We start from the raw sequence: 23,908 nt of genomic DNA on the forward strand, positions 1-23,908 counted from the left end.
AGGGGCTGGACAACCCCCCACCCAAAAGAACTCCTCCACCCTCCGTCATCAGCGCGTCCAGCAGCTCCTATAAGTGGCATCACAGCAGACCTGCGAACAGTGAGCGTGTCGGCGCGCACAGGCATGCACACGGGTACTCAGTGTTACTGACATCACACACTCATACGAGGCAGATTACCACTGATCCTCTCGTTTAAGGAACTCAGTCAACAGTACACGTTTAGGCTCTCGAGCGCGAGGACCCGCTTTACATCCCTTTGCATTGATTTGCTCCAGCCACACAATAGGACCGGATTATAATCCCTCTTGGATTTAACTGGCTCCAATTTATCAACTTCACTTCTCATCATCACCAAACTTATCCTGCTGGAAACCGCGCGCGGAGATGGCGCAGAGGGTACGTCTCTTTCATTCAGATTTTATTTAGTAAAAGATCTTTAAAAATTATTCAAGAAGCTATAAGTATAAAAAACATGTATGACAAATACAAATTTCAGACAGTGATTTATACTATAATCCTATGTTTCTACATGGGATCCAGGTGTGATGCCTTTAGTGAATCCAGTAAACATAGGAATACTCTTGATCCTGTTGGCGGCTAAGCCCACGTTCTGCTATTATTTATGACGAAGGAGACGTTTGTTTCCCGCCACCTGTTCATGTCTGAATGTAATCTGCAACTCTCACCCCAGTACGATGAGCTGGCTCATTACGGTGGCCCGATGGACGGAGTCGGAGTCCCCAACTCCATGTATGGAGACCCGCACGCCCCCCGGCCACTGCCCCAGGTCCACCACCTGAACCACGGGCCGCCCCCGCACCCGGCCCAGCACTACGGAGCCCATGCACCGCACAACATCATGCCCAGTAGCATGGGCAGCGCCGTCAACGACGCACTGAAGAGAGACAAGGACCAAATCTACGGGTGTGGAATCAATAGCAGCCCTATAAAATCACTTACAGCCATGTAGCAACAACAATAATCTGTATAACAATTTAATTGCGCAAACAAGTAAATAAACATAATTCGTAATCAAAATAAATCAAATATTACATATCAAGCAATGTGTTAATAGGATATATGAAATACATATATATATATGTATATATACAAATTTGATATAATAATAATAATGATTATTATTTGTATTATTTGTTATTGTTGTTGCAGTAGCTGTTGTCATAGCCTATTGTTGTTTGACACGTCATTGGTTGTTGTTATTATTTATTATTTATTAGTCACAAAACGCTGTTTTTTCACATAAATTACATATATTTTTTCCTTTTACTTTAGAATTAATAATATATTCTGACCATGAAAATTAGGAATTATATGCCATAATTTCCCATGCATTTCTAATTTGATTTAAATTGTGCTGCTTTGCTGCTACAAGAGTAGACGCGCAATGATGCCATTTAATTAAGGAGGATTACATTATTTTTGCGTCAGTTTGAAGGGACGATTCATTTTTTACTTTTCTTATGTTTTCGTTGATGAAGTCGCTTTGCCTCATGTGACAAGTTATCCACCGGGGTTGTAGTTTGTGTCCAGGCCCAACAATGACCGTAATCCACGGGCCACTCCGCTGTGTTTCAGACACCCTCTATTCCCTCTTCTGGCTCTGGTGTTCGAGAAGTGTGAGCTGGCGACCTGCACGCCCAGAGAACCCGGGGTGGCCGGAGGAGACGTCTGCTCCTCCGACTCCTTCAATGAAGACATCGCCGTGTTTGCCAAACAGGTAGGATCGACTCAGGTTCTCCGTTGATCAGGGATGTAACGACTCAGATTCCAACACTGTGTTTCCTCTGGCCAGGTGAAGGCTTTTGATTTATTATGTGGAACACAGACTGATTTAAACTAAAGCACCACTTGTTCCTTGTCTCTGTTCAGATCCGCGCAGAGAAACCTTTATTTTCGTCCAACCCGGAGCTTGATAACTTGGTGAGCGCTTATACTCTTTCGGTGGCTGGCTGTGTTTTGTGCGCGCATCGCATATTCAGGACACATTTTTGTTTGTTATAAAGGAAAAATAATATTGGTAAAATACAAACCGTCATTATAACGACGTCTCAATCATGCACCGTTCCATTACCAGTTGAATTCAATAAAATGTTACCCTATTCAAATTAATTTTAGTCTATTCTATTTGTTTAACACCAAATCATACATACATACATATCGAGGCACCTTATATATTAAGGACGAGACCTTTTTCTGACACTAATTTCTAAGTGTTATATTTTCAGATGATTCAAGCGATTCAAGTCCTTCGATTTCACCTCCTGGAATTAGAGAAGGTAAAATGTTCTCTCTGATGAGGTCAGTCCTCTTGTGACACCGATCACATCATTTTTTTTCTTGGACTCAAACTATATAACATTCTCAATTCCGCAGGTTCACGAGCTCTGTGATAACTTCTGCCACCGGTACATCAGCTGTCTTAAAGGCAAAATGCCCATCGACCTGGTCATAGAGGATCGAGATGTGTGCAAGTCGGACTTCGATGACCTCTCAGGATCCTCGACCAACCTCGCCGATCATGTGAGTCAAACAACCGAATCCACAGTAAAGTGCAGCCTTGCGCAGATCCTCGTCGTAGAGTGGCGTTTACTGCTATGACAAACACACGCACACACACACACACACACACACACACACACACACACACACACACACACACACACACACACACACACACACACACACACACACACACACACACACACACTTCAATGGGGGTCTTGGAACAATTTTAAATAAGGACAGCAAAAAATAACATGTTCTGTTACACAGAATGGAATTTCATGTGTCTAAAAAGGATTCAGGTAAAATAATAGAGTAAGAATCCAGAATAGGAAAATTTCTCACAATTTACTAATATTTGTAAAGTGTGACTGGAGGCACATGAAGACATAGCTGCCTTATGAGAGTTCATGAACCACCATTGAAGACAATACATCAGCAGCCCATCTCTTCGGGTTCTCTCTGTTTTTACTGAATCTGACAGGATGTTAGACCTGGATTCCTTTAGGATTTCACCGATTAAACCTATAAAGCAGGTCGTTGAGTTTTGTGATTTTTTGGGTTGAGGGCTGCTACTGTTTCCTAGGAGGTGGTGAGTCCGTCATTCATGCCAACAAAATGGCCCTCATGTGGAAAGAGGATATTTGTTGTTTAAATCATATTTTCTTTATTTGCAATCTAAATTTAAATATCATTAAGCATTAAGAGCAAAGGGAGAGAGAGAGAGACATTAGCGTTGAGCACCCACACTGCTCCTCGCAGCTTTGTCTCTTTGTCTCTTTCTCTATGTCTCTCTTTCTCTCTTTCTCTCTTTCTCTCTTTCTTTGGAAAATTCCATTTATATTTTCGCCTGGATTTTTTTCCAGTTCACATCTACTCCTCCAGCATACTGCAGGAATATCCCTGTTAATCTCCAATGGCAGCATTGGCTATCTCTGCAGTGGTCAGCCCCATGTTTGCCAGACACGCCCACAAACATGGGTCCTTGGCAAAGCGGTGCAGTGCATCCTCCCAACGTGAAGGCACTGTATTTTTGGAGCAAGGCTAGGTGGTTTACAACTATTCACCAGCAAACTGTCTCCTTGGTGTTATGTCACCTCAGTGCCAACGTAGCTCAGAATTTTTTAGGCTTGGCTGAACTCACTGCAATCCTTTGTATACATTGGCTGCGTACACACCTGGTATCAACATTTGTCCTGAGAGATCAGATCACAAGTGACCAGCATTAAGTACGTGTGTTCACAACTGGTATTAAATTGCGTCCTGAATTGTTCTCCTGTGACCACTTTTGATCGGATCTCACTTCCCTGCTCTACATGCAAATTATCCCGTACGAGATTTGTATTAGTGAAGACCAAACAATGTCTGAGTTTACTAATGAGACCAATGTCACTGTGTGTGTGTGTGTGTGTGTGTGTGTGTGTGTGTGTGTGTGTGTGTGTGTGTGTGTGTGTGTGTGTGTTTTTGTGTGTGCATGCGTGTGTTTCGGACTGAGCAAGGGAAACAAAGGTAGAGGGACGAGTCAGGAGAGGCTGAATGAATCTCGTGCAGCTGTGAAGAAAGATTTTACCAATTTAAAGAAAGTATCAATCATTTTGTGGTGATCAGTCATGAGAAGAGAAAATATCTGTTCGATTCATAGTGCAGCAGGTCAGAGGACATCAGCTGAGTAGGAGGTCCTCCTACATATTTGGCCGAAGAACAGATTTGCATTAACACTGCTAAAAGAAATTTGGACACATGGGGCCCACCTCCGAAAGTGGTCTGGCACGATCAGATCACTATCTCATCTGTGTGCCTTCACACCGGTTCACTCCTGTACTTACAGCTGTCCACTTGTGATGGCATCACAAAAATTTGTTACTAACAGGTGTGAACGGGGCCATTGTGTGTATAGGGACATTGTTTTTGGCAGCAGCTCCTTGTCAGTGAAGACAACACTTGCGTTCCACACTGTGAACTGCTTGTCTTGGATTCAACACAGGATGTTAGCAGTATCATTCCATGCCCTACCCTGGACCAGGCTGCCAATTTAGCAGATTTTGGGATGTTGTCCAAGATGACACGCAGAAGTCAAGTAAAGGTCATGGTTCTTGTAATTAAACGCAATATTCCTCTCGGCGGATGGGCCACACTGGTCCAGAGCGAACTCCACCAACTCCAGCTTGTGGGTCAACAGCCTCCCATTGCTGGGGGGTTTCATGGTCAGGGCATCAAAGTGATGGCGGACTTTTCCATCACTGTGGTCCTGAATGGCAATGGTGTCATTACTCAGTGAGCCACCGTGGGCATTTAGAATATCAGCTCTCATACCAGGTAACTTAGGGGAAGATATAATTCAACCCTTCATAGGAAAACACATACAACCCTGCTCGAGGGGATAATGTCCCTCGAAAAAGATCACAGGAATGTCATGACATGCTGCAAAGTTCATGATGATGTCACCACGTCTTTGCTTGATGTCACTACTCTAGATGGCTCCCATTAACACCTAAAATTGCAGGAAAACCTGAATATCTAAAAAAAAGTATACCAAATATTTGGTACAATAGTTGTACGTAAGCAGGAATTTCCTTGGCAAGCCTAACATTTTGAGGTTTGAATCTTTAAAAGGTTTAATGTATGTGGATGTGGTTGGTGATGGAAAATCATATAGTAAAAGAATGAAAACTATGTATTATTATTATAACTATAATGTCTGCTGTCAGCATTCACACTAATTATCAGTTAATGGTAAAAGATACTTACATCAACCTACATGAATCCTCAGATGTCTCAGAGCACTTCCTATGACTTGCTAAGCTTAACTTGGTTTCCTGGCTAAATCAGTCATACTATGGTTACTGTTGAGGGGCAATACATGTGTATTTACTCTAGCAAATGCCACCTGATCAGTAATTTTGTAAGTAAAATATGATGATGATCCTCTTCAGAGTGCAGCTGCTAGCGTTGTGTTTGCTGTTGAGCTACAGTTCTCTCAGTTGGCTGTTTCTCAACCGACAGGATTAATACAACTTGAGAGGAGGGGTGTCTTTGTCAGGCTGCCGCGTGTGAGCTCATAGAAACGGTTTTCCATGCTCCATTCTACATTGGTAGCTGAGGTTAACTGGTTGTTTTCTTCTAGAAGAGGGTCATGTGATGGATCCTGACGAATCAGCCAAAGCTACGTCATGACTGAACAGCAGCGTTGGGTCTTTGTGATCTGCTGTTTGTAACTGGCAGCAACTTTGTAGGTGGTCTACTTGTGACCCTTTTAGTTTTTGGCTGTTGCACCCCGCTTTTGTGTTGGTCAGCTGTGCTAGTGTCCTGTTTTAGGTAGATGTAATAACTTATATTTTGTGAAATGTCCACCTAATGGTGTTAGCCATTTTGTGTTAAGTGGAAGTGTCAGTCTGTGGTTGAGGGGTAGAGTGGTCGTCCTCCAACCTGAAGGTTGGCAGTTCTTCCCCAGTCTGACCTATCTGCATGCCGAAGTGTCCTTGGGCAAGATGCTGAACCCTGAATGGCCCCCCATAGAACAAAGTGCTGCGAATAGATGCACTGTGTGAATATAAAACTGTACTGTAAAGTGCTTTGAGTGGTCATCAAGACTAGAAAAGCGCTATATAAATACAAAGCCATTTACTTGCCACTGCATCCAGTGGCATGGAAATGGCATCCACTGCTCACTTTTTATCCATTAGCAGAAATTAGATGTGTTTCCAAACTTCTCATTTTAAGCGGCCCTAAAATGTCAGACTTACTCTATATGGACGTCAGGCAGAGTTGAAGCACTTTTTAAATAAAAACATAGTAGTATGGATGAAAGGCCTGGTACTACTTATTGCTAATAAAATCCCAGTTTGTACATTTTCTCTGTTGACCGCTGGTAATTTATATTCTCATAACAAGAAAATCTGCCTTTATGATTTAGTTTCAAACCTCGAGGTGAGTTACAGGTCTGTAGGACATTCGTATCACATTTGTTACGGTACCACAACTGGCAGATTAATAATTGAACGTAATACAGCCCAGTTTCAACTGATTATGCTGAACAAACACCCCCTCATTCACATTCTGTGCCATTAAAAACATAGAGCGTGTGCATATGTTGACCGTTCACTGCAGCAGTTATATCATATGCCTGTACAGCTGTTTTCAGACATGACCTGTGGAGGAACTCCAGAGAATTTAGTTTGTACTTTCTCTAGAGGTTTCCTTTCACACATGACCAACACAGCCTGAGATTCTCTTTTCCGATGCAGTCACAACAACAGCAGATCCTCCGCAGGATTCAGGTGAGGGATAATGCCGCAGCAAGAGGAAGGACGTAACATATTAGTTCCGCTGCAGGGATCAGGTGTTTTGTGTACAACACATCAACACCAGTGTCGGCCCTTATCACCTTAAAGCTCTGTTAACTTCTTCTTCGGTGTCTTCCCTTGTATGGCTTCCCTTTTTCATCCAGAGATATTTGTTTGTTTTTTATTTTTGCACCTGTCGCTTTTTAGAAACGTCATCGACACCCCCACTCGCTTGCAGTGAAACCTGCAGAGGGTTTCCTGCTGTGTTCTCACACCGGTTCCTTTGGACTTTCTACAGACTTTAGACTAAGGTTCCTGAAGGCTCTTATATACTTCTACGTATCCGTTTCTCGGAGAGGTCTCAGCGGGAGACAAAGTGTCTTTTTGATTTTTACTTCTCCGACGACTATCCGTCTAAAAACAATTCCCCGCCAAACCCATAGGTGGCGCAACAGAAGACGAGCTCAGAGAAGCCTACCCCATTTGGGAAGAAGAAGTCCACGTGTCTCTGTTGACATGTTAGCCTGCGTCCCACACACTGAACCATGGCAACTAACAGATCTAAATAAAGTGACACCCAGCGTGTCAAGATGCTGATGTAATCGTTTCTTAGCGCAGGGGTTCCCCGGTCTTGTTTCCAAACTGTGTTGCTGATTCCACAGCTTGAATCTGCTTGAGGCTACATGTAGCTAGAAGCTACACAGACCTAGCTCCCCCCAGCTTCCACACACAGTCAGCAGGGACTCCCGGCACTAACTACTACCCAGTGTTTGCTTCTAACCTGACGGTATTATAGAAACAGTGTCATGATAGAAGTGGAATTAAAGTCGTGACGGCGGGTTCTTGCACTGTTACCACCGCAGTTAGCATGGTGGCTAGCCTAGCCCGCTAGCCTAGCCTGCTAGCGCCGTTTTGAAAGCTCGTTATAACCGTATGTGACCGTGCACACATGCCCTCAGTGCTCTAACGAGCCACCGTCAGCCGGACAACTCCGCTGGCTTAACACACACGTCACATTAATCGTAGAATCATAGTTGTGTTCGTGTTTGTTGCTACAAGTAAACAGAAAGTTTGAGGTCCGGAAATACGGAAATGACGTCATACGGAAATGATGTAGTTCGCGGACCAATCACAGCCAAGAGCGGTCCGTCGGGTCTCCAAAATGAAGACGGATAGTTAGAAAAATCAGACGTGTACGAAAAGCTGTCGGAGGCGCTCGGAGAGGACGTTTCACGACGGATAGGGCGGTCTTATCTGTCCGTAATAGAAATAACGGAGAGGCATAAATTGGCCTTGACGGTGACAGTATGCAGCAATTCTGGAAACTCTCAGTCTGACGTTTGCATTCAAACACACAGCCCCTGCAGAAAAACTCAGGAGGATCACTGGAGTTCAGTGCATGTCTGAAAGCAGCTTGGGTCATCTGGATAACAGTGTTTGGCAAAAGATGCAATGAGCATTAATGTTTGGTAGAATTAAACACATACATTCCTGTTTATTGGGATTTAACAGATGGGCTGTGAGGAAGTAAGACCTTAATTTGCCTGATAAACATACAAACACATGGCGCCTCTTTGAGTAGCTGTGTGTACTGAGTTGTAATTATAGTGTGGCTGGATAAGAAAAGAGGGACCATCAGTGAGAGGGGCCCTCATTCACGCTGCGCCTTTGTCCCCACACTCCTTGTTGTCATCTGCCGAGCTCTTCATCTGATCACCATCCGGCAAACAGCTGACGCCAAGAGGCTGAAGAGGGAGATCTGCTGTTTGCTTTGGGCTTATAACAGTCTGAGTGGCCCAGTCGGCCTGATAAAAACAGGCTTCTTCCCCAACACTGGTCACAGACACAGCACAGATACAGGAGGGTCCACATGGTGCAGGGCTGCTTGACCGTAAACCTCTGAACTCTTTTTGCAACTAGATTGAAACGTCCCTGTTGAAAAGAATGGTAATGTTGTTCTTCTCAACCTATAGTTCCTGCCTTACTATGCTAATCTTGCAATGCTGCTTTCTTTGTTTTCTTTGGAAAACTGCTATGGACCTCATACTGGACTTTCTGGACCTTCCTCATCTATTTCTCCCCTTTCCTCTCTTCTCTCCTCTGTTTCCTAATCTCCTGTCCCCTGGTGTGTGGACCTCTCCCTGACCTCACAGAATCCAGCATCCTGGAGAGACCTGGATGACGCCCACTCCACGCCCTCCGTGGGCACCCCGGGACCGTCCAGTGGGGGACACGTTTCCCAGAGTGGAGACAACACAAGTGAACTCGGTAAGAGCCTCCTGTGTCCATATCAAAGCTTTGACTTTCCTGTGACCTCTCTCTGAGCCCTGCTGCCTGGTGGCCTGGCTGCTGGGGGATCCTTTCAGGAAAGTGTATGTGCTTACCACATCTAATCAGATGAATCATCTTCATCTTATCTACACTGATATAAACACATAAACACAAGTTTTGTCCTGCTTTTAGTGAGGACTGTTTTATATTTTAAAAAAATTTCCCAACATAATACCTTCTGTTAGAGCAATAAGAAAATTATTAAGCAATGTATTCTATTCTATTTTTATAGATTTACATCTTTAGTTATAGACTTGGCTCAGGCTCGGGGAGTAGGGTGATTGGGATGTCAGAAAATAGGTAGAGACACACTCTGCAATGTTCTCTATATTTAATAGTTTTAGCAACTTGGGGATGGGCTTCATATACAACAATTGGTTGATTCGGGTTATTTTACATACAGTGTGCCCACTGCCTGACATGTTAAATGATGAAGGATTCAGAAACAGATTAAGGATTCACTACTTTCTAGCCTGAATTTAGTCCTGGCAAAGTGCAGAGCAGCTGTTGAAAGAGTGTTTCGATTTTTGTCTATGTAATTTGTTTACAGAAAACAAAATGACCCAAGATTGTTTTTATATACTCAGAATAGTCAGACAAATTTACAAGATACTATACACAGTATGTATCCAGCAGATATTTTCATAACTGTGCTGATATGAGCATGGATGCCACTTTATTTTTGAAATTACACAGATGTGAATGATCCAATCTTTGACTTCAAGTAAGAAGTTCACACACGCACAAATAACTGTTACTACCTCACTGTAGCAGTCAATCACTACGTTTACATGATGGCATAAACCCGATTTCGGCTGAAGCCCGGTTTCTCTATCCATGGGGGGTTAACTGCTCTATCTCAGGGTACATGGCACTGAGAAATCCGACTCTTGTCCGAAAGCATTTCATACCCCGCTACGATAGGTGGCGCTGTTTTCATTACAGCTAGTGGTGACTACCAACAAAAAAAACAACAGCCTTCAACTCAGCATGCGAGAAAGATGACGAACGGAGAGCAAGGTGAAGCTACGTCCCTCTACATGATGTTGTGCATGTTTACTCTAGGAGTACTGCGAATGTGAACGGCGCATTTGATTAGAATGGTCCGGGTCACGGCCAGGGAGGGAGGGGGGGGGGGCAGGATCTCAAGCATGCGCAAAAACGTCATCTCCAGTTGTTGTTTAGCTTCCAGAGTTACATGTGCGCGTTGTCCGATATACAGCCAAATCCGATCGCTTATCTGGGGGTGGTTATCCAACTTCAGTCGGACACAAGAAATCTAGATTTGTGGAGTTACATGACATGGATCTTCGATTGAAACCGGACAACGCCAGAAATCGAGTTTCAATCGGACACATGTAACCGCAGTGAATGTGTGCACTCAGTCGCAGCTCAGTATTCTCTTTTCCCTCTCATGTTCTCCAGCCCTGCTACTTCTTGTGTTGTCCTGGTGTTCCTGCACTTAATGTGATTTCTGATGTGCTAATTGGAGGCTATAAGGGTTTTATGGCTTGTTTTTGTTTTTCTCCCCTCTGGCCACGGTAAAAATAGAATGGACTTTAAAGTAACTTTCCACCCTCTGCCCATCAGGCATCAGTGAGCAGAGCATTGACAAGAACAATAGGAGGATGCTTTGCAAGACAAGAGATTAAGAGACTATCAGAAACAGACCTAGTGATCTGGTTCTGGTTTTCAAACTCATCTTAGCTTATCAACTTCACCTAAGAAATAACAGAATGTGATGTATACTTGGTACATTTTTTATTTGGTCTAAAAGTCTATATTAAAGCCAAGAAAGACCAAAGTGTGAATAGCTTCTTTCCTTTAGGCTTTTTTTAAAACAACAGTGGGGGGAAAACTCAAGGTCCATGCCCTTTTGACCTGGGAGAGAATGCATAGAGGATGGGGGTGCAGAATGCCCCCTGTAGGGATGTAAGGACAGAGCACTTTATGTATGAGGAACAAAAGGAGAGATGAGGGGAGAATGATTAGAGCTTTGGTTGCTGCAGCAGGATCTGCTGCATGCTTCCTGCTGCTTCTCCCTGGGCCTCATCGCCTTGTTTCCATCCTATTCTCATGCTAGGGTAAGTCAAACTCACAACCCAAAGGACAGTCACAGGCATATCATGCTAATCTCATTCTGAGCATGTAGATGGCCTACACAGAGTTGCAATCACGTTGGCTTACAGATATCATGACATTTATGGTGAGTTCCGAACTGGATGGTCACCTTATTCAATGGTGTACACTCATGTGAGCATATTATCTACTCACTACCCATTCTGCATTAGTGTTCACACACAATGAATAAATGGCCTTAAGATTTACTTTCAGCACTAGCTTGCCAGGTTTGTGTCCCTTCCTTGTCACTTCATGCGCAGATGTACTGACTTCATACTTTTTGTATCATCTACCAGGCTAAAACCTCTTGCAGAAAGCTCAATTGCTTCCTGCATATACCCCCAGCAGTTTTTATTTTTCAGGATATCTGATGTTGAATGCAAATGTATGATTGAGAATTTTCTTTGGAATTTATGTGACCATCCCCCTAGTAATAAGACTGCAGAATGTCCATCGAATGTAATATAATATATAATAATATAATATAATGTCCAAAGGAGCAGATGTGAGAACACAGCAGCATGAAAAAAAATAATATATATCTCAGGATGCCATACATGTAAAAGACACTGAAGAGATAAAGAGAGCTGGTATTGATGTGTTGTAAACAAAGACAAGTGATCTCTGCAGCCGCATTAACACGTTACACCCTCTGCCTTCTGCACCACACCTCACCTAATTTCTTTGTTGTTGGGAACAAGTCTGCGCAGAGCATCTTCTCTGTGTTGTTCATGTTAACGAAAGACTGTGGTTTAAGTCGAATGCTCATGCTCCAAGTCAGCAATGAAAAGAATTACACTGAAGTTGCACCAGATTGCATCGTTCAGTGGTGGTACTGAATGTAGTGGGCCTGGTATGTAGCAAGGCATGTAAAGGGAAGACGGGAATGGAAGTGTACCACATCCAACTTTAACGCCACGGACCCAATCATTGTAGGAATAACCAGTTGGGCAACTGTCGAAGGGATCAAACTGAATCGTACGTTTTTCTTTTGGCAGAATGATCATGAAAGTTTGAAAATGTAATGCCATTTTGCTGTAGTAGGTTGAATTTGTCATGCTTCTATGGTCTGAGGAAACCTTTTTAAATCCACTGTCATTTGAGAGCGATAACATGGTGGTGCTGTGGCTTCCAGCACAGGCTAACCACAGCTAGATGGATGTGGCTGGTGGTTTGACTCATGGCTGCCTACTCCCCTGTGAGCTCCTGGGTTCTGGTTGTTGCCTTGTAAGCTGTGTGATATGCAGAGAGGTTTGTCTTTGATAGCTCAACCCCCAGGGTGACTGCTGGTGACCACAGCTACAGGGGCTGAGCTCTCCCAGGAATGCTTGGAAGGGGTCTGGGGGAGGACGAGGGGAAGGCTTGAAATGTCCATCACAAAGGGCCAAATAAAACAAAAGGCAATGCGAATGACTCAAAAAAGATCCTGAACACTGGTGTGTAGAAATGGAATGTGAGGAGCAGGATGTGTTGCATCTTTTTTGTCACGTCCCGAGGCTGCAGTAAGGGGGAAGGAATGCGGCTCAGTGTAGGTGCTGACATGCCAATGACATCACAGCATCACATAGAGTGCAGGCTCATGTGGCTATAGCATCTGTCATGCTGTGGATCTTAGACTTAAAAAGGGAGGGAGAAGACGGGGTAAAAGAGATCAATGCTGTGTAGTACAAATAGTTGCATTCATTCTCAGAGAAAAGAAGATATCAATAAATCTTCTTTTTTTAAGAACTGCATACTTACTATTAAAGGGTAAGTCCCCCCAATTACAAAAAGCATATTTGGTTTTCCCATTCTTCCCCACCATAATTGAGGTGAACTGACACACATATAGAAGACCCAGACAAAGATGTCAAGAGAGTTTGTGGTGATAAGAGCTGAGGACAGTGTTGGGGTGCTGTGGCACATGTGGCTCTCTCTGAGGTTTCTACGTTCTTTTTACCCTGTTAAAAGTATTTTTTTTGTAGTTTTAGTGAAGGTTAAGGGCAGAGGATGTCACACCTTGTCTAAGCCCTACGAGACAAATTGTAATCTGTGAATATGGGCTATACAAATAAAATTTTATTGATTGAATGATTGAGTGAACAAAATTACATGATCTACACAGCAGAGTTAATACGTCACTTCCTGCCACTGCTGCGTCTGACTACTCCACCTCTTACTTGAATAATGTGGAGGATTTGATGCTGTTGTGAGCAAGTCTGTGCAGAAAAAACCTTACGCTGTGTTGGGCATGTGTGAGAGGCATACTCTGGGTAAACTCCGGACCCAATTCTCTGGATTTTACTTTGAGGTTGTGTCTGAAAAAAGCTTAAGAGTTGTGGTAATATGGTGAACACAAACAACATGAAAAAAAACATCTTGATACTGCTGTTTAGGTGTTACCTGTAACTGCAAATTTATTTATAAGTGCATCCAATTCCAGATAATCCCTTTGTACATAGTATAAAACTATAGCAACAATGAAGATGAGTGGACACTATTTTGGATAGATTTTCAGTGCATAAACAAAGTTCAGATTTTTTTTTTCTAGTTGTAATTTGCATAGCAATTTAAGCTTTAAACAGCTGTTAACAGTTGCATTTCCCCACTAACAGCTTCTAATCATCACGTTCACCTTTTCACACAGAGGATTCCCTGTGTTTTGGAAGTCTTCAAGAGCACTACATTTAGAGCCTTGTATCATGTCTAATAAGGGGAGGAGCCACAAGGTGTCACTGATGATGGATCAGGGCCCCTCTGAGCTCATTAAGCAGACCGGACGGCTTTGCATCACTGATGCAGCAGGGGGTGCGGCAATCAGTTTTGCCAGACGCTTTACACTTTGTCTTATGGACACGTCATCCACTGACTGCCTGGCCCAGCGACTGATGAGAAAATAGAATTACATTTGGAAAGATATTCATGATCTTGTGTGTCGTGGCTTTAAACTATAATAAGAAACAAAAAGGAAGATGAAGCAGTTTGCTGATGAAAACTAACCCAAATTTAAACTGAAAACTTTTTAAAAATCTTGTCTAATAATAGTTTTTTATTACTGAGCCCTTACTATTACTGAATTCAAGAAAATTTAGTTTAAATGATCTCACTGAGCAGGCAGACCTTGTATACTTATAATGAATATCTCTTTATTTTATCTTTAAAACCCTTGTCACACAAGAGTTTACATGAATTTAATACAATAACATGTTGAGAAACTGTACACATCAAATTGCAAATAGACCTCAGGTTAATCAACCCATTTCTAATCCATTTAAACTGACATACCACCTTCAGTGAACAGCAAGACATAAAACAAGATCAGAAACAAATTAATTTATTTGTGTCAAATTATTTAAAAAACGAAAAGTACATCAATAACCATGTAAGAGATAACTAAATAAAGAAATAGAAGCATTGGTCATAGAGGAGACAGAACAATCATTTGTCATTTGTTTATCAGTCAGTTTTTTGGAGTAAGAGATAGTTGTAGGCTTAGCTTTTAGAGTTTTAGAGAGTACTGTCATAGAACTAACCTCATGCCCATTAAATAATCTGTCTGAATATATTCATCAGCAAACTGAGGCAAGTGTAAACTCAGATGGAGATTTCTGCTGTGGCAAGGACCACAGTAGGAAAGAGAAAAGCCATTAAGGGAGAGTTGGAAAAGTCTAACCAGAGAAGAAGATTTTAAGAGCAAGCTGAACAGAGTGTATAAGAGCAGCAGAGGTAGATGGGAGAAAGGATAGGACCCCTTCTCTTCATATCTCAGGGTACTGTTTTTTGTGTGTGTTTTTCTTCTTAGCCCCGGGGCAATACTCTAGCCATCCCTGCGGTAATGCCCACCTCCCCACCCTCCACCAAACCCCCTCCAGTGTCCTGCGTGCAGACACTGGCAGGCAGGGTGGAGCAGGAGAGGGGGATGTGGAGAGTGAAGAGCGGGCGGAGGTGAAGGGGGCATGAGAGTCTTGCATGGGTGTATGACTTTGAGACTGCACCGTCACACACTGGTTAGATTGGCCGAGTTGCCGGGGAACAGTCAGAAGCGATTAGTGTAGCGGAGGATGTGCCCTGCGGCTCTCTCTCTCTCTGGAGCAGAAGAAAGAGGGACGAGGAGAGGAGGTGGACCAGGGTGGGGTGTTGAGGGTGGGGGGTAGAGATGGAGAAGAACATGCTTTCCTTAGATATATTATATTCCTTAGATATAATTAGGCTGTGCACGTCTTTCTTTCTTTCTTTCTTTCTTTCTTTCTTTCTTTCTTTCTTTCTTTCTTTCTTTCTTTCTTTCTTTCTTTCTTTCTTTCTTTCTTTCTTTCTGTCTTTCTTTCTTTGCACACAGTATAGCTTTATGATCTGATGATGAATCACACTACAGTACCACGCAAGCCATCATTAGCACACTATGTATTATTGTGTACACTCTTCGATAAAAGCAATTATAGCTATGCGGACTGAACTTCTTTTCTTCTTCATCACTATTCTGATCAGTTACATCAAGCAGGTCTTGAAGAATATTTTTGGAAAAAATCAAATGTCCTCTGACTTTTCTGTGTTTTGCAAGAAGCCTCAGACTGAACTGCCATTTAGTTTTTTTGTTATCTTTTGTGTTTTGTTTTGCCCAACACCCAACACCCCTCATCCATTATCCTGTTGCAATATATTACATTGATGTGGGCAGTGCAGAGAAGGTTGAGAATGTTGGTAGCTCACACCCCCATATATGAGCAGAAAGAAAGATATTTCTTCTTTCTGATCATATATATATATATATATATATATATATATATATATATATATAAATATGCTTGTTCTTTCGAATTACGCCACTAAAACAAACTGATGGCAGTGCTCAAACCCTCCACTTCTGGCAGCAGTTGTAAGTAAAGCTAAACCTTGTAGTGGGTACCTTTGGAGATCCCAGTCAGCAAAGATACAAGCTGCAATATTGAGTTTGAATTTTTCACTCTGTGATCATATACAGTAGCTCTCACTGAAAAGCTGGAACAAGATGATTCAGAATCCCGAAAGTATGGTGCTGCCAGACAGTGTGGAATTAGAAAATTAAAAGAAAAAAGGAAAACTCACACACACCCCCAGCACCACCTGAGGGAACCTGCGCTCTTAAGGACATAACCAACAAGCTGAAAAAGAGGTGGAAGGCAGGGGCAGTGTGAACTCTGTACCCTGTCTGTGTCTCAGAGCTGGACACCATCAGTCAAAACTCCCACAACCCCCATAGCCCCCGAATCCAGATCACATCCTTTTTAATGTCAATATTCATTAGCTGAAATATTCATGTATGAATATGGCTCATATAGGCGCGCTTGATTGATGCATCTCTAAAAACAAAAAGACATGCTAGGGCAAATCTTAAGAAAAGTAGGGTTCCTGTCCCGCCTCGAGGGAGGAGTCTCTCAGATGCATTATTCACATGCCCTCCAGGCAGGCTTTCAAGGCTTCTCTGCCCCGAGGGCAAGAAAAATAACCACCACTGTTAAAAGTAAATCATCTCGGCTGATGCACAATTAATGGCAGAGGGGGAGAGGGAGTGGTCTGCCCCTTGTGTTGCGAGATGGAGTGAGTTAGCTAGCAGGGGCGGAAATCTCAGCTTAAAGGAAGCCTTATGCCTTGATCCATGCCTGCTTCCTGCTGTAAGCAAACAGGGCTGCTACTAATGGCAGGATCCAGAGGATGCAGCGCTGCAGACAATCCAACACGGACGCTGACGTGAGTGTAGGGGTTGGAGAGGGTCGGTCAGTGGACACGAGAGAACACAAGGGTGATGGCTTCATGTCCTACAGACTCACCCACCCACACCCCCCTCATTCTGCTTCAGTACCCTAAGCGAATATCTTGCTTCCAACTTCAAACAACACTGGGTTTGATGTTCCTGGGTTCATACTCCATTCACAGGCCATACTTTTGTTGTTGTTTTTTCCTCCCTTTGTGTATAATGAAATCATTAGTCTTATCTCAAACAGAGGTCACATATAAATAAGTGTAGCCTACATATTAGTGAGTCTGACTGCAGTTTGAGCGTTCATTATTTCATGACAGGCACACAGCTCCTGCAGTCATTACCTCATGTCAAACGCGGGGCTCAGATTGAATTAATAGCTCTTGCTTTTATTGAGCTTCCACACTGCAAACTCCTCTTCATTATCCAGTGGCCAGGGAGTCAAGCAGAGGTGAGAGGAAAAATCTTGTGGTGCCGTGCCACAGAGGAATGCAATTTTCCTCTGTCTGCCTTTTCACAGCACAATTTTGCGAAGGAGGATGAAGGCGACAGGGCCAAATTAATGCTTTCTCGTAACGTGACTACTGTTGTCTCTGATCTCAGGAGACGGCCTCGACAACAGTCTGGCATCACCAGGCACAGGAGATGAGGATGACCAGGACAAGAAGAGGCAGAAGAAACGAGGCATCTTCCCCAAAGTGGCCACAAATATTATGAGAGCGTGGCTCTTCCAGCACCTTACGGTAAGGAAATCTATGCTGGATCCTGATTAGCTCCCTCTCCACACAAACCAAATGCAGCTGTCGCTTTTTATAGATTCAAAACACAGGATTTGTTGTCTTCTGTCTAACAATAACTCAACGCCAATTTCACATAACGCTAGAAATCGATGTGGTCTAACCCTAGGCCCTTCATCAAGCAACAGTTGTTTGAAATGATGCCTCTTTGGCCAATAATGAGCCCAGGCTAAAATTCAAACAACTTGGAACTAAGTTTGTCTTTGTTCCATTGTAAGAGACCAAAGCAAAGATGAACTGTAAAGATCCTTTCTGAAATACCAGTCTGGGGCTCGTACAGCGTTTATACTGAAATCAACATCAGAAGCATTCCATTCAGAAACACAGGCAGTGTGTTGGAGCTTAATACAAGGATATGAGGAGAGCTCTACCTTTTATCCAAGGTCCAAAAGATGCCACCACCGCTTCCTCCCCAGTTTTCTCTGCTGCTCTTAGATGTCGTATAACCGCTGAGATGTTTGGTTTGTAAAAGGCCCACACAGGTCCTGTACTTGGGGTAATTCCTTCCTTTCCAAAGGCCACCTTTAGATTTTCCAGATAAAAAAGGAGGATAATTTAATTATCCCCTCGCTGTTCCTCATCCCCTTTCAGGCTTAATTTGTTCAGCACAAGTGTTTGCCATGGCAGGATGTACCTATGAAAAGTGTGCATGGGGCCTCTGAAAGGCCTGTTGCAACACCCAGCGCGATCAAGCATTCATCAGGCGTTAAGGGTGTGAAAGGAGCGGGATTATGTTTTGTCAGACATTTCAGCGTGAGGCCCGGACTCTGTGTGTGTGTGTGTGTGTGTCTGTATGTGTGTGTGTGTAGTGGTGTGTGTGTGTGGGGGGGGATCAGCTAGCTGTAGCCTCCTGCTTTTGTCATCTGTTCTGAAAACCCTTAAAATATCCCCTTCTGAGGAAGCTACAAAGAAGGCAGCTGTGAAAGGTTTCAATTCATTATATTATTCATTATTGGCCCATTAGCCTGGTCGCAACTGTTGGTTTCCTTGCAACCCACACTGAAAGACTGATGCCAACGTTTGAGTTTTAGGAGTAAACCTGGAATCCACTAAAGGTCACAAGTATCCTGATGGAGTCAGCTGGACTTTGATTGTTCTCTCAGTGGAGATATCGTTTACTATGTAAAAAATATGCATGAATCTAATTAGCAAAACAAAACTATGCACTGCTTGTTCCCAAAAACATTTTTCATTCCAAAAGAAAATATTTAACCTTTTTTAGTTTTAGTTTATATATCAATACATTTGTCAACAAAACAGTGTGGTCCTTTTATTCCTGGCAGGAACATTGTGGTCTCTGTCCATTCATGTTAATAGCTACTAATGGTTAATTGTTTTTCCCACCAGCCCCCTTGTAAGCACAATGTTCGAATGAGCCCATGTGAGAACACAGCAAGAGATCTTCCTCAGGATTCACCATGAGCGAGTGGGTGTGTTGATGATGTTTCTAACATGCGACAGATGCAAAAATGATAGAAGGAAAAAAAAAGTAAAGAATATAAATATCTAAGTGTTTATGTGTTGTACACAAAAACATGTGATCTCAGCAGCAGAATTATTATGTTACGTCCTGCCTCCGCCTGCTGCAAAACCACTCGCCTGAAAAGATTCCTCTGTTAGAGTGAGCACACGTGCACGGAGAACCTCCTGCTGCATTGTTCATGTGTTCAAGGGGACCACAGAAGAAAGTCCGGACCCAATTTTGTTCAGTTCACATCTAAATACAGCTTCACTGAGCTGGAACGATTGCTCGTAGTGAGACGTGTGTGTGTGTGTGTGTGTGTGTGTGTGTGTGTGTGTGTGTGTGTGTGTGTGTGTGTGTGTGTTTGAATATAAGAATGAAGTGCTTGGAAGCTCATCCTTCACTGATGACCACAGGAGGCGGCTGCTGATCTGACAGCAGTAGAATGGGGACTGGCGCACGACCCTGCTCTCAGTGTACAGGTCACCTCTGTTTGCCATCTGCCACCCCTTTCCACTGTCTCATACACAGAGTAAGCGGAGGGACCAGGACAGAGACAGGGATGGAGCAAGGTGGGGAGGGGTTGTAGGTGACAGGGGGCCTGGCCTTATTGGGGCCCCAAACAATAGCCACCATTGTGCCTTTTTATATCCCACCCGATCATTTGTCAACCAATGTCAAATACTGTCACACAATGCCACGCGCTTTCAGCCTGTAGTGTTTGGGGCTCAACTGTGGTCAGCTTCCATTTTCCGGAGTTAGCTTGTTCACTCACTTGTAGGAATAACTGCTTGTGGAAGGGACAAGCACCTCCTGAGAGTGAGGATTCCTGACATCCTACATTTGGAGACCTCTAAATGAATGCAATTTTTTTTACATTTTTCTCTTTGTATTCATTGATTGTGTAATGTTTTTGTCGCTCACAGCACCCGTACCCCTCAGAGGAACAGAAAAAGCAGCTAGCACAAGACACAGGCCTCACCATCCTTCAAGTGAACAACTGGTAAGTCAGATCTGAGTGTCTGCATTGTCACATGACATGATGCGACTGATCTCAAGATTACATTACCTTACATTTCATTTGGCTGATGCTTTTGTCCAAAGCAACTTACAATTAGTACACTCAACATTCATGAGGGGCCATTTTTAGGGGTTCAGTATCTTGCCAAGGACACTTCGGCATGCAGATGGGCAAGAGTGGGGATTGAACCGCCAACCTTCTTGTTGGTGAACGACCACTCTACCCCCACAGGCCACACCAGTCACACAGATCCAGTCACACATTCATACACAGTTTTAAAAAAAAGATGCAACTTGACTGCAGAGTTTATATTCCATCTTCATCTCAATCTAGGATACGAGTCATAATGCAGTCAAACCACAACTAACAACACATTCATCTTGCTGTATTCAATGTGATCTGCTCAGTATAACTTTGGCTCATGATCATCAGATGCAGCCTTTTTTTCAGGATCAAAGTGATGTTAGTGTTTGGCATCGATTCATCCATGGCTGGCAATTATATTTGAATAAAACCAAATCCCAACATCCATTATCTCAAGTCACATTACATGTTATACATTTATCAAAGAATATTTTTGACAGCAATGAGTTACGTGACCAGTGGATCCTAAATTTCTGATGAAGATTTTAACAAGAATTGAGTTATGTGGTGCTGTAGTATAGAATTGTCATGTAGATGGTAATTCTACTCACTTTCTGGTTCAGATTGATTAATTCACAATTGTCATTCAACATGTGCAGTGCCACTGACATGCCAAACAATAACATTTAAAATACACATACCATGTTAAGATAACACTAGTAAATAATAGTCCAGGCAGAAGTGGTTAAGACATGTAGTGACCATAGCCCTGTGAAAACAGGGAATAACAACTTCCTCACAACCATTTTATGTTTCAACATCTTAACTAGAGACAGGTCCAATAAAACAATCACAAACTCTGGAGTTATTTTGAAACAATGTAGTTCTGTGTGTCTGCTGCTCAAATTGGGATGCTTTGAGATAATGTTACCTAATTGGTATTTTGTGGATTTCCTGTTGCATAGCCGAACACAATGAGAGCACACTGGTGTAGCTTGAATATGAACAAAAAATATATATATTGATCAATAGTGGATGCATCTTTGTTGACCATAAGATTCATTCCAACTGATACACCTCCTATGAAATCCACCAGTTTGTTGTTAAGTGTATCATGTTTCCAACAGACCAACTTCCATAGCCACTGCCTGTGAATGCAGACCAACATTCATAGGTCTATAGTCAAAGCTCCATCCAATAAAGATATCAAAGCATGCTAAATCACCGTTCTGTCTGTTTGCTAGATGTATCAATGGCAAAGCATTGGCAGAGCAGTTATCCCCATCACAGCCTGAGGCTACATGGCTTAACCCAGATCAATAGATTTTTTCCAGCTATTTGACTTTCTCTTAATACCCACATATTATGTGAATAGGAATAAAGTAGATCCCTGGGGACGCTCCACTTCTTCAAAAGCTAAAATAGAAAGTTTTGTAAATGCTGTGTTTTTAGATATCTCAGGTAATGTTAGGTGCAGGGGAGCAATGGACAAAGCAAGCAAAGCAAGCAAGTCACAAATTTGAAAATAAACTTTTCAAACTTAAGAAGGCAAACAGAATATTTGTTTTCCTTATTTTTATCATGAACTGATTCCTTTTAACATGATCTACACAACATCGATTTAATACTTTAGAAATCTACACTCATCCAGACAACTAATAACAAGACAATCAAAGTATACTTACTAGATTTTTAGGCTTTTGACCATTTCTCATGGCTTTCTTTAATGAATGTTTTCTTGTCACTGTAAATCCTGTGTTACATGGTGGCACCCGAGAAAAGCCTAGAAAAAAAAGACCCTGAATTTTATCACATACCAGTGTTTGAAAAAAACGTATTATTATTTTACCAATTATTTTTCTTAACTCCGAAATTCACATGATTTTTTCTTTTTTCCAGGTTTATTAATGCAAGGAGGAGAATAGTCCAACCTATGATTGACCAGTCCAACAGAGCAGGTAAAACTACACTTCATTCATTGTTCAGTGTATTAAATATTTCTTTCTATAGTTAAAAAAAGAAAGATACTGTACATAGTGGAGGTGCAGGGTGATAGCTTTGTGTGCACAATATTTGGTTATCGAGGAAGTCTGACAGTCGGGTTTCTCCTCTTTCAGTGAATCAGGGTACAGCTTACAGTCCAGATGGCCAGCCAATGGGAGGCTTTGTTCTTGATGGGCAGCAACACATGGGTCTCCGACCTGGAGGTAAGGCCTACATGTATCAAACCACCAAGGACAAAATGTCCTGCATGCCTTTCTGCTTTTGTTTAGTCTCCAACCAGTCAAAAAATAAACGCTGTAACACGCCCCAACGTAATAACAGCCCACAAGCATAATAAACCAAAAACACAATGCAAATCTGCAGCTTTCAATGTAATAATCCTACATACATAATACCAGCTGTCTACTACAAAGGCAATATGTAATTTCCTGCAAATAATAGCTATTACATTTGCAGGAAATTACCTTTACGTTTGTAAATTACTTGTGTCAATATGATGATATGGCGATGGAATGTTCTGTGTAGGCTGATTATGATTATTATACTCTTACATGGAACATTATACAGTATGAGTCCTATGGCAGCTTCCAATTTGATGTTTATCAATTAATTAATATGGTATAATATAAACATTTGAATTTTGTTGAACATTACAATGCAGAACAAAAAACACTCTGTCAAATACATTTTTGTACCTGTATTACTTGTCTCTGACGCCACAGCTCCATTCAAAGGACCTGTGTGACTTGGACTCAGATGAGAGGGCTGTGATTCACATGATCTCTTCAGTGATATTTTGCGATGAGAACGTGCTTCTGCGTCTTTACACTTGTGTGGCTGGTCTTTGGTTGTGTTAACATCAAAGCTGAAGCTACAGCAGTGATGTCAGAGAGCAGTGCTGTCTGAGTGGTCTGTCATGTTGTTGGTGTTTAACAGTGTGTGTTCTCTTCGTTCTCAGGTCCCATGGGTGGCATGGGTATGAACATGGGCATGGACGGGCAGTGGCACTACATGTAAAACCACTCCACTGAGGCGAGCCTAACAACAGGTTGAAGTGGGTAGTCTTTTCTCAGTACCTCTGCTCAGTACTTCTTCTTCTCACCAAGCCAATCATTCACATGTCATTAAAAGACGCAGAATGATTTGCGTATCCACTTGTCTAAACGTGAGTGCCTGTAGGAAAAATTGGAGACATGTCAAACAATTTACAATTTATTGAACTCTCTCTGCACCAGTGTTCCACAGCTCACGAATCTGGCATAGCATATGTGGGCAGTTGTGGCTCAGGAGTTAGAGTGGCTCATCTGCTGACCTGAGGGTCGGTTGTTTGACCCCCAGCTCCTCCAGTCCGCATGCGGGCGACACACCGAACCCTAAATTTGCCTAAATAAGACTAGAACAGCGTAATTTAAATTCAGTCCATTCCTTTTAACAACACAGGAGTCTGAGACTCTTTTCTTTTCTGCCTCTTTCTTTGGGGTTTTGGAAGTTTTAACATAACCTGGATAGGTTCTCGGGTTTAAACCATTTTTTTATTTTGAGGTTTTTAAGAGTTTTGGAAGTATTGA

At 42.5% G+C, this 23,908-nt stretch overlaps 1 protein-coding gene across 4 annotated transcripts; it reads left to right on the forward strand.

The window, feature by feature from the left end:
* The first annotated feature begins 385 nt into the window (after positions 1-385).
* On the forward strand, positions 386-23,357 carry meis2b (Meis homeobox 2b). 4 transcript variants are annotated; one of them, XM_061091714.1, is made up of 13 exons: positions 386-397; positions 693-925; positions 1,598-1,739; positions 1,892-1,942; positions 2,248-2,298; positions 2,396-2,542; position 3,259; positions 8,968-9,075; positions 17,576-17,715; positions 20,158-20,234; positions 22,236-22,294; positions 22,454-22,543; positions 23,299-23,357. In XM_061091714.1, the coding sequence occupies exons 1-13, from the start codon at positions 386-388 to the stop codon at positions 23,355-23,357; spliced, it is 1,170 nt and encodes a 389-aa protein (XP_060947697.1). The 4 variants fall into 4 exon arrangements, with proteins under 4 accessions (XP_060947697.1, XP_060947695.1, XP_060947696.1 ...); XM_061091712.1 differs by lacking the exon at position 3,259 and having other exon boundaries at positions 8,961-9,075; positions 22,236-22,316; positions 22,434-22,543; XM_061091713.1 differs by lacking the exon at position 3,259 and having other exon boundaries at positions 8,961-9,075.
* The last annotated feature ends 551 nt before the right edge of the window (positions 23,358-23,908 follow it).

Source organism: Limanda limanda, chromosome 18 (genome assembly GCF_963576545.1).
Source record: "Limanda limanda chromosome 18, fLimLim1.1, whole genome shotgun sequence".
Taxonomy (NCBI): Eukaryota; Metazoa; Chordata; class Actinopteri; order Pleuronectiformes; family Pleuronectidae; genus Limanda; species Limanda limanda.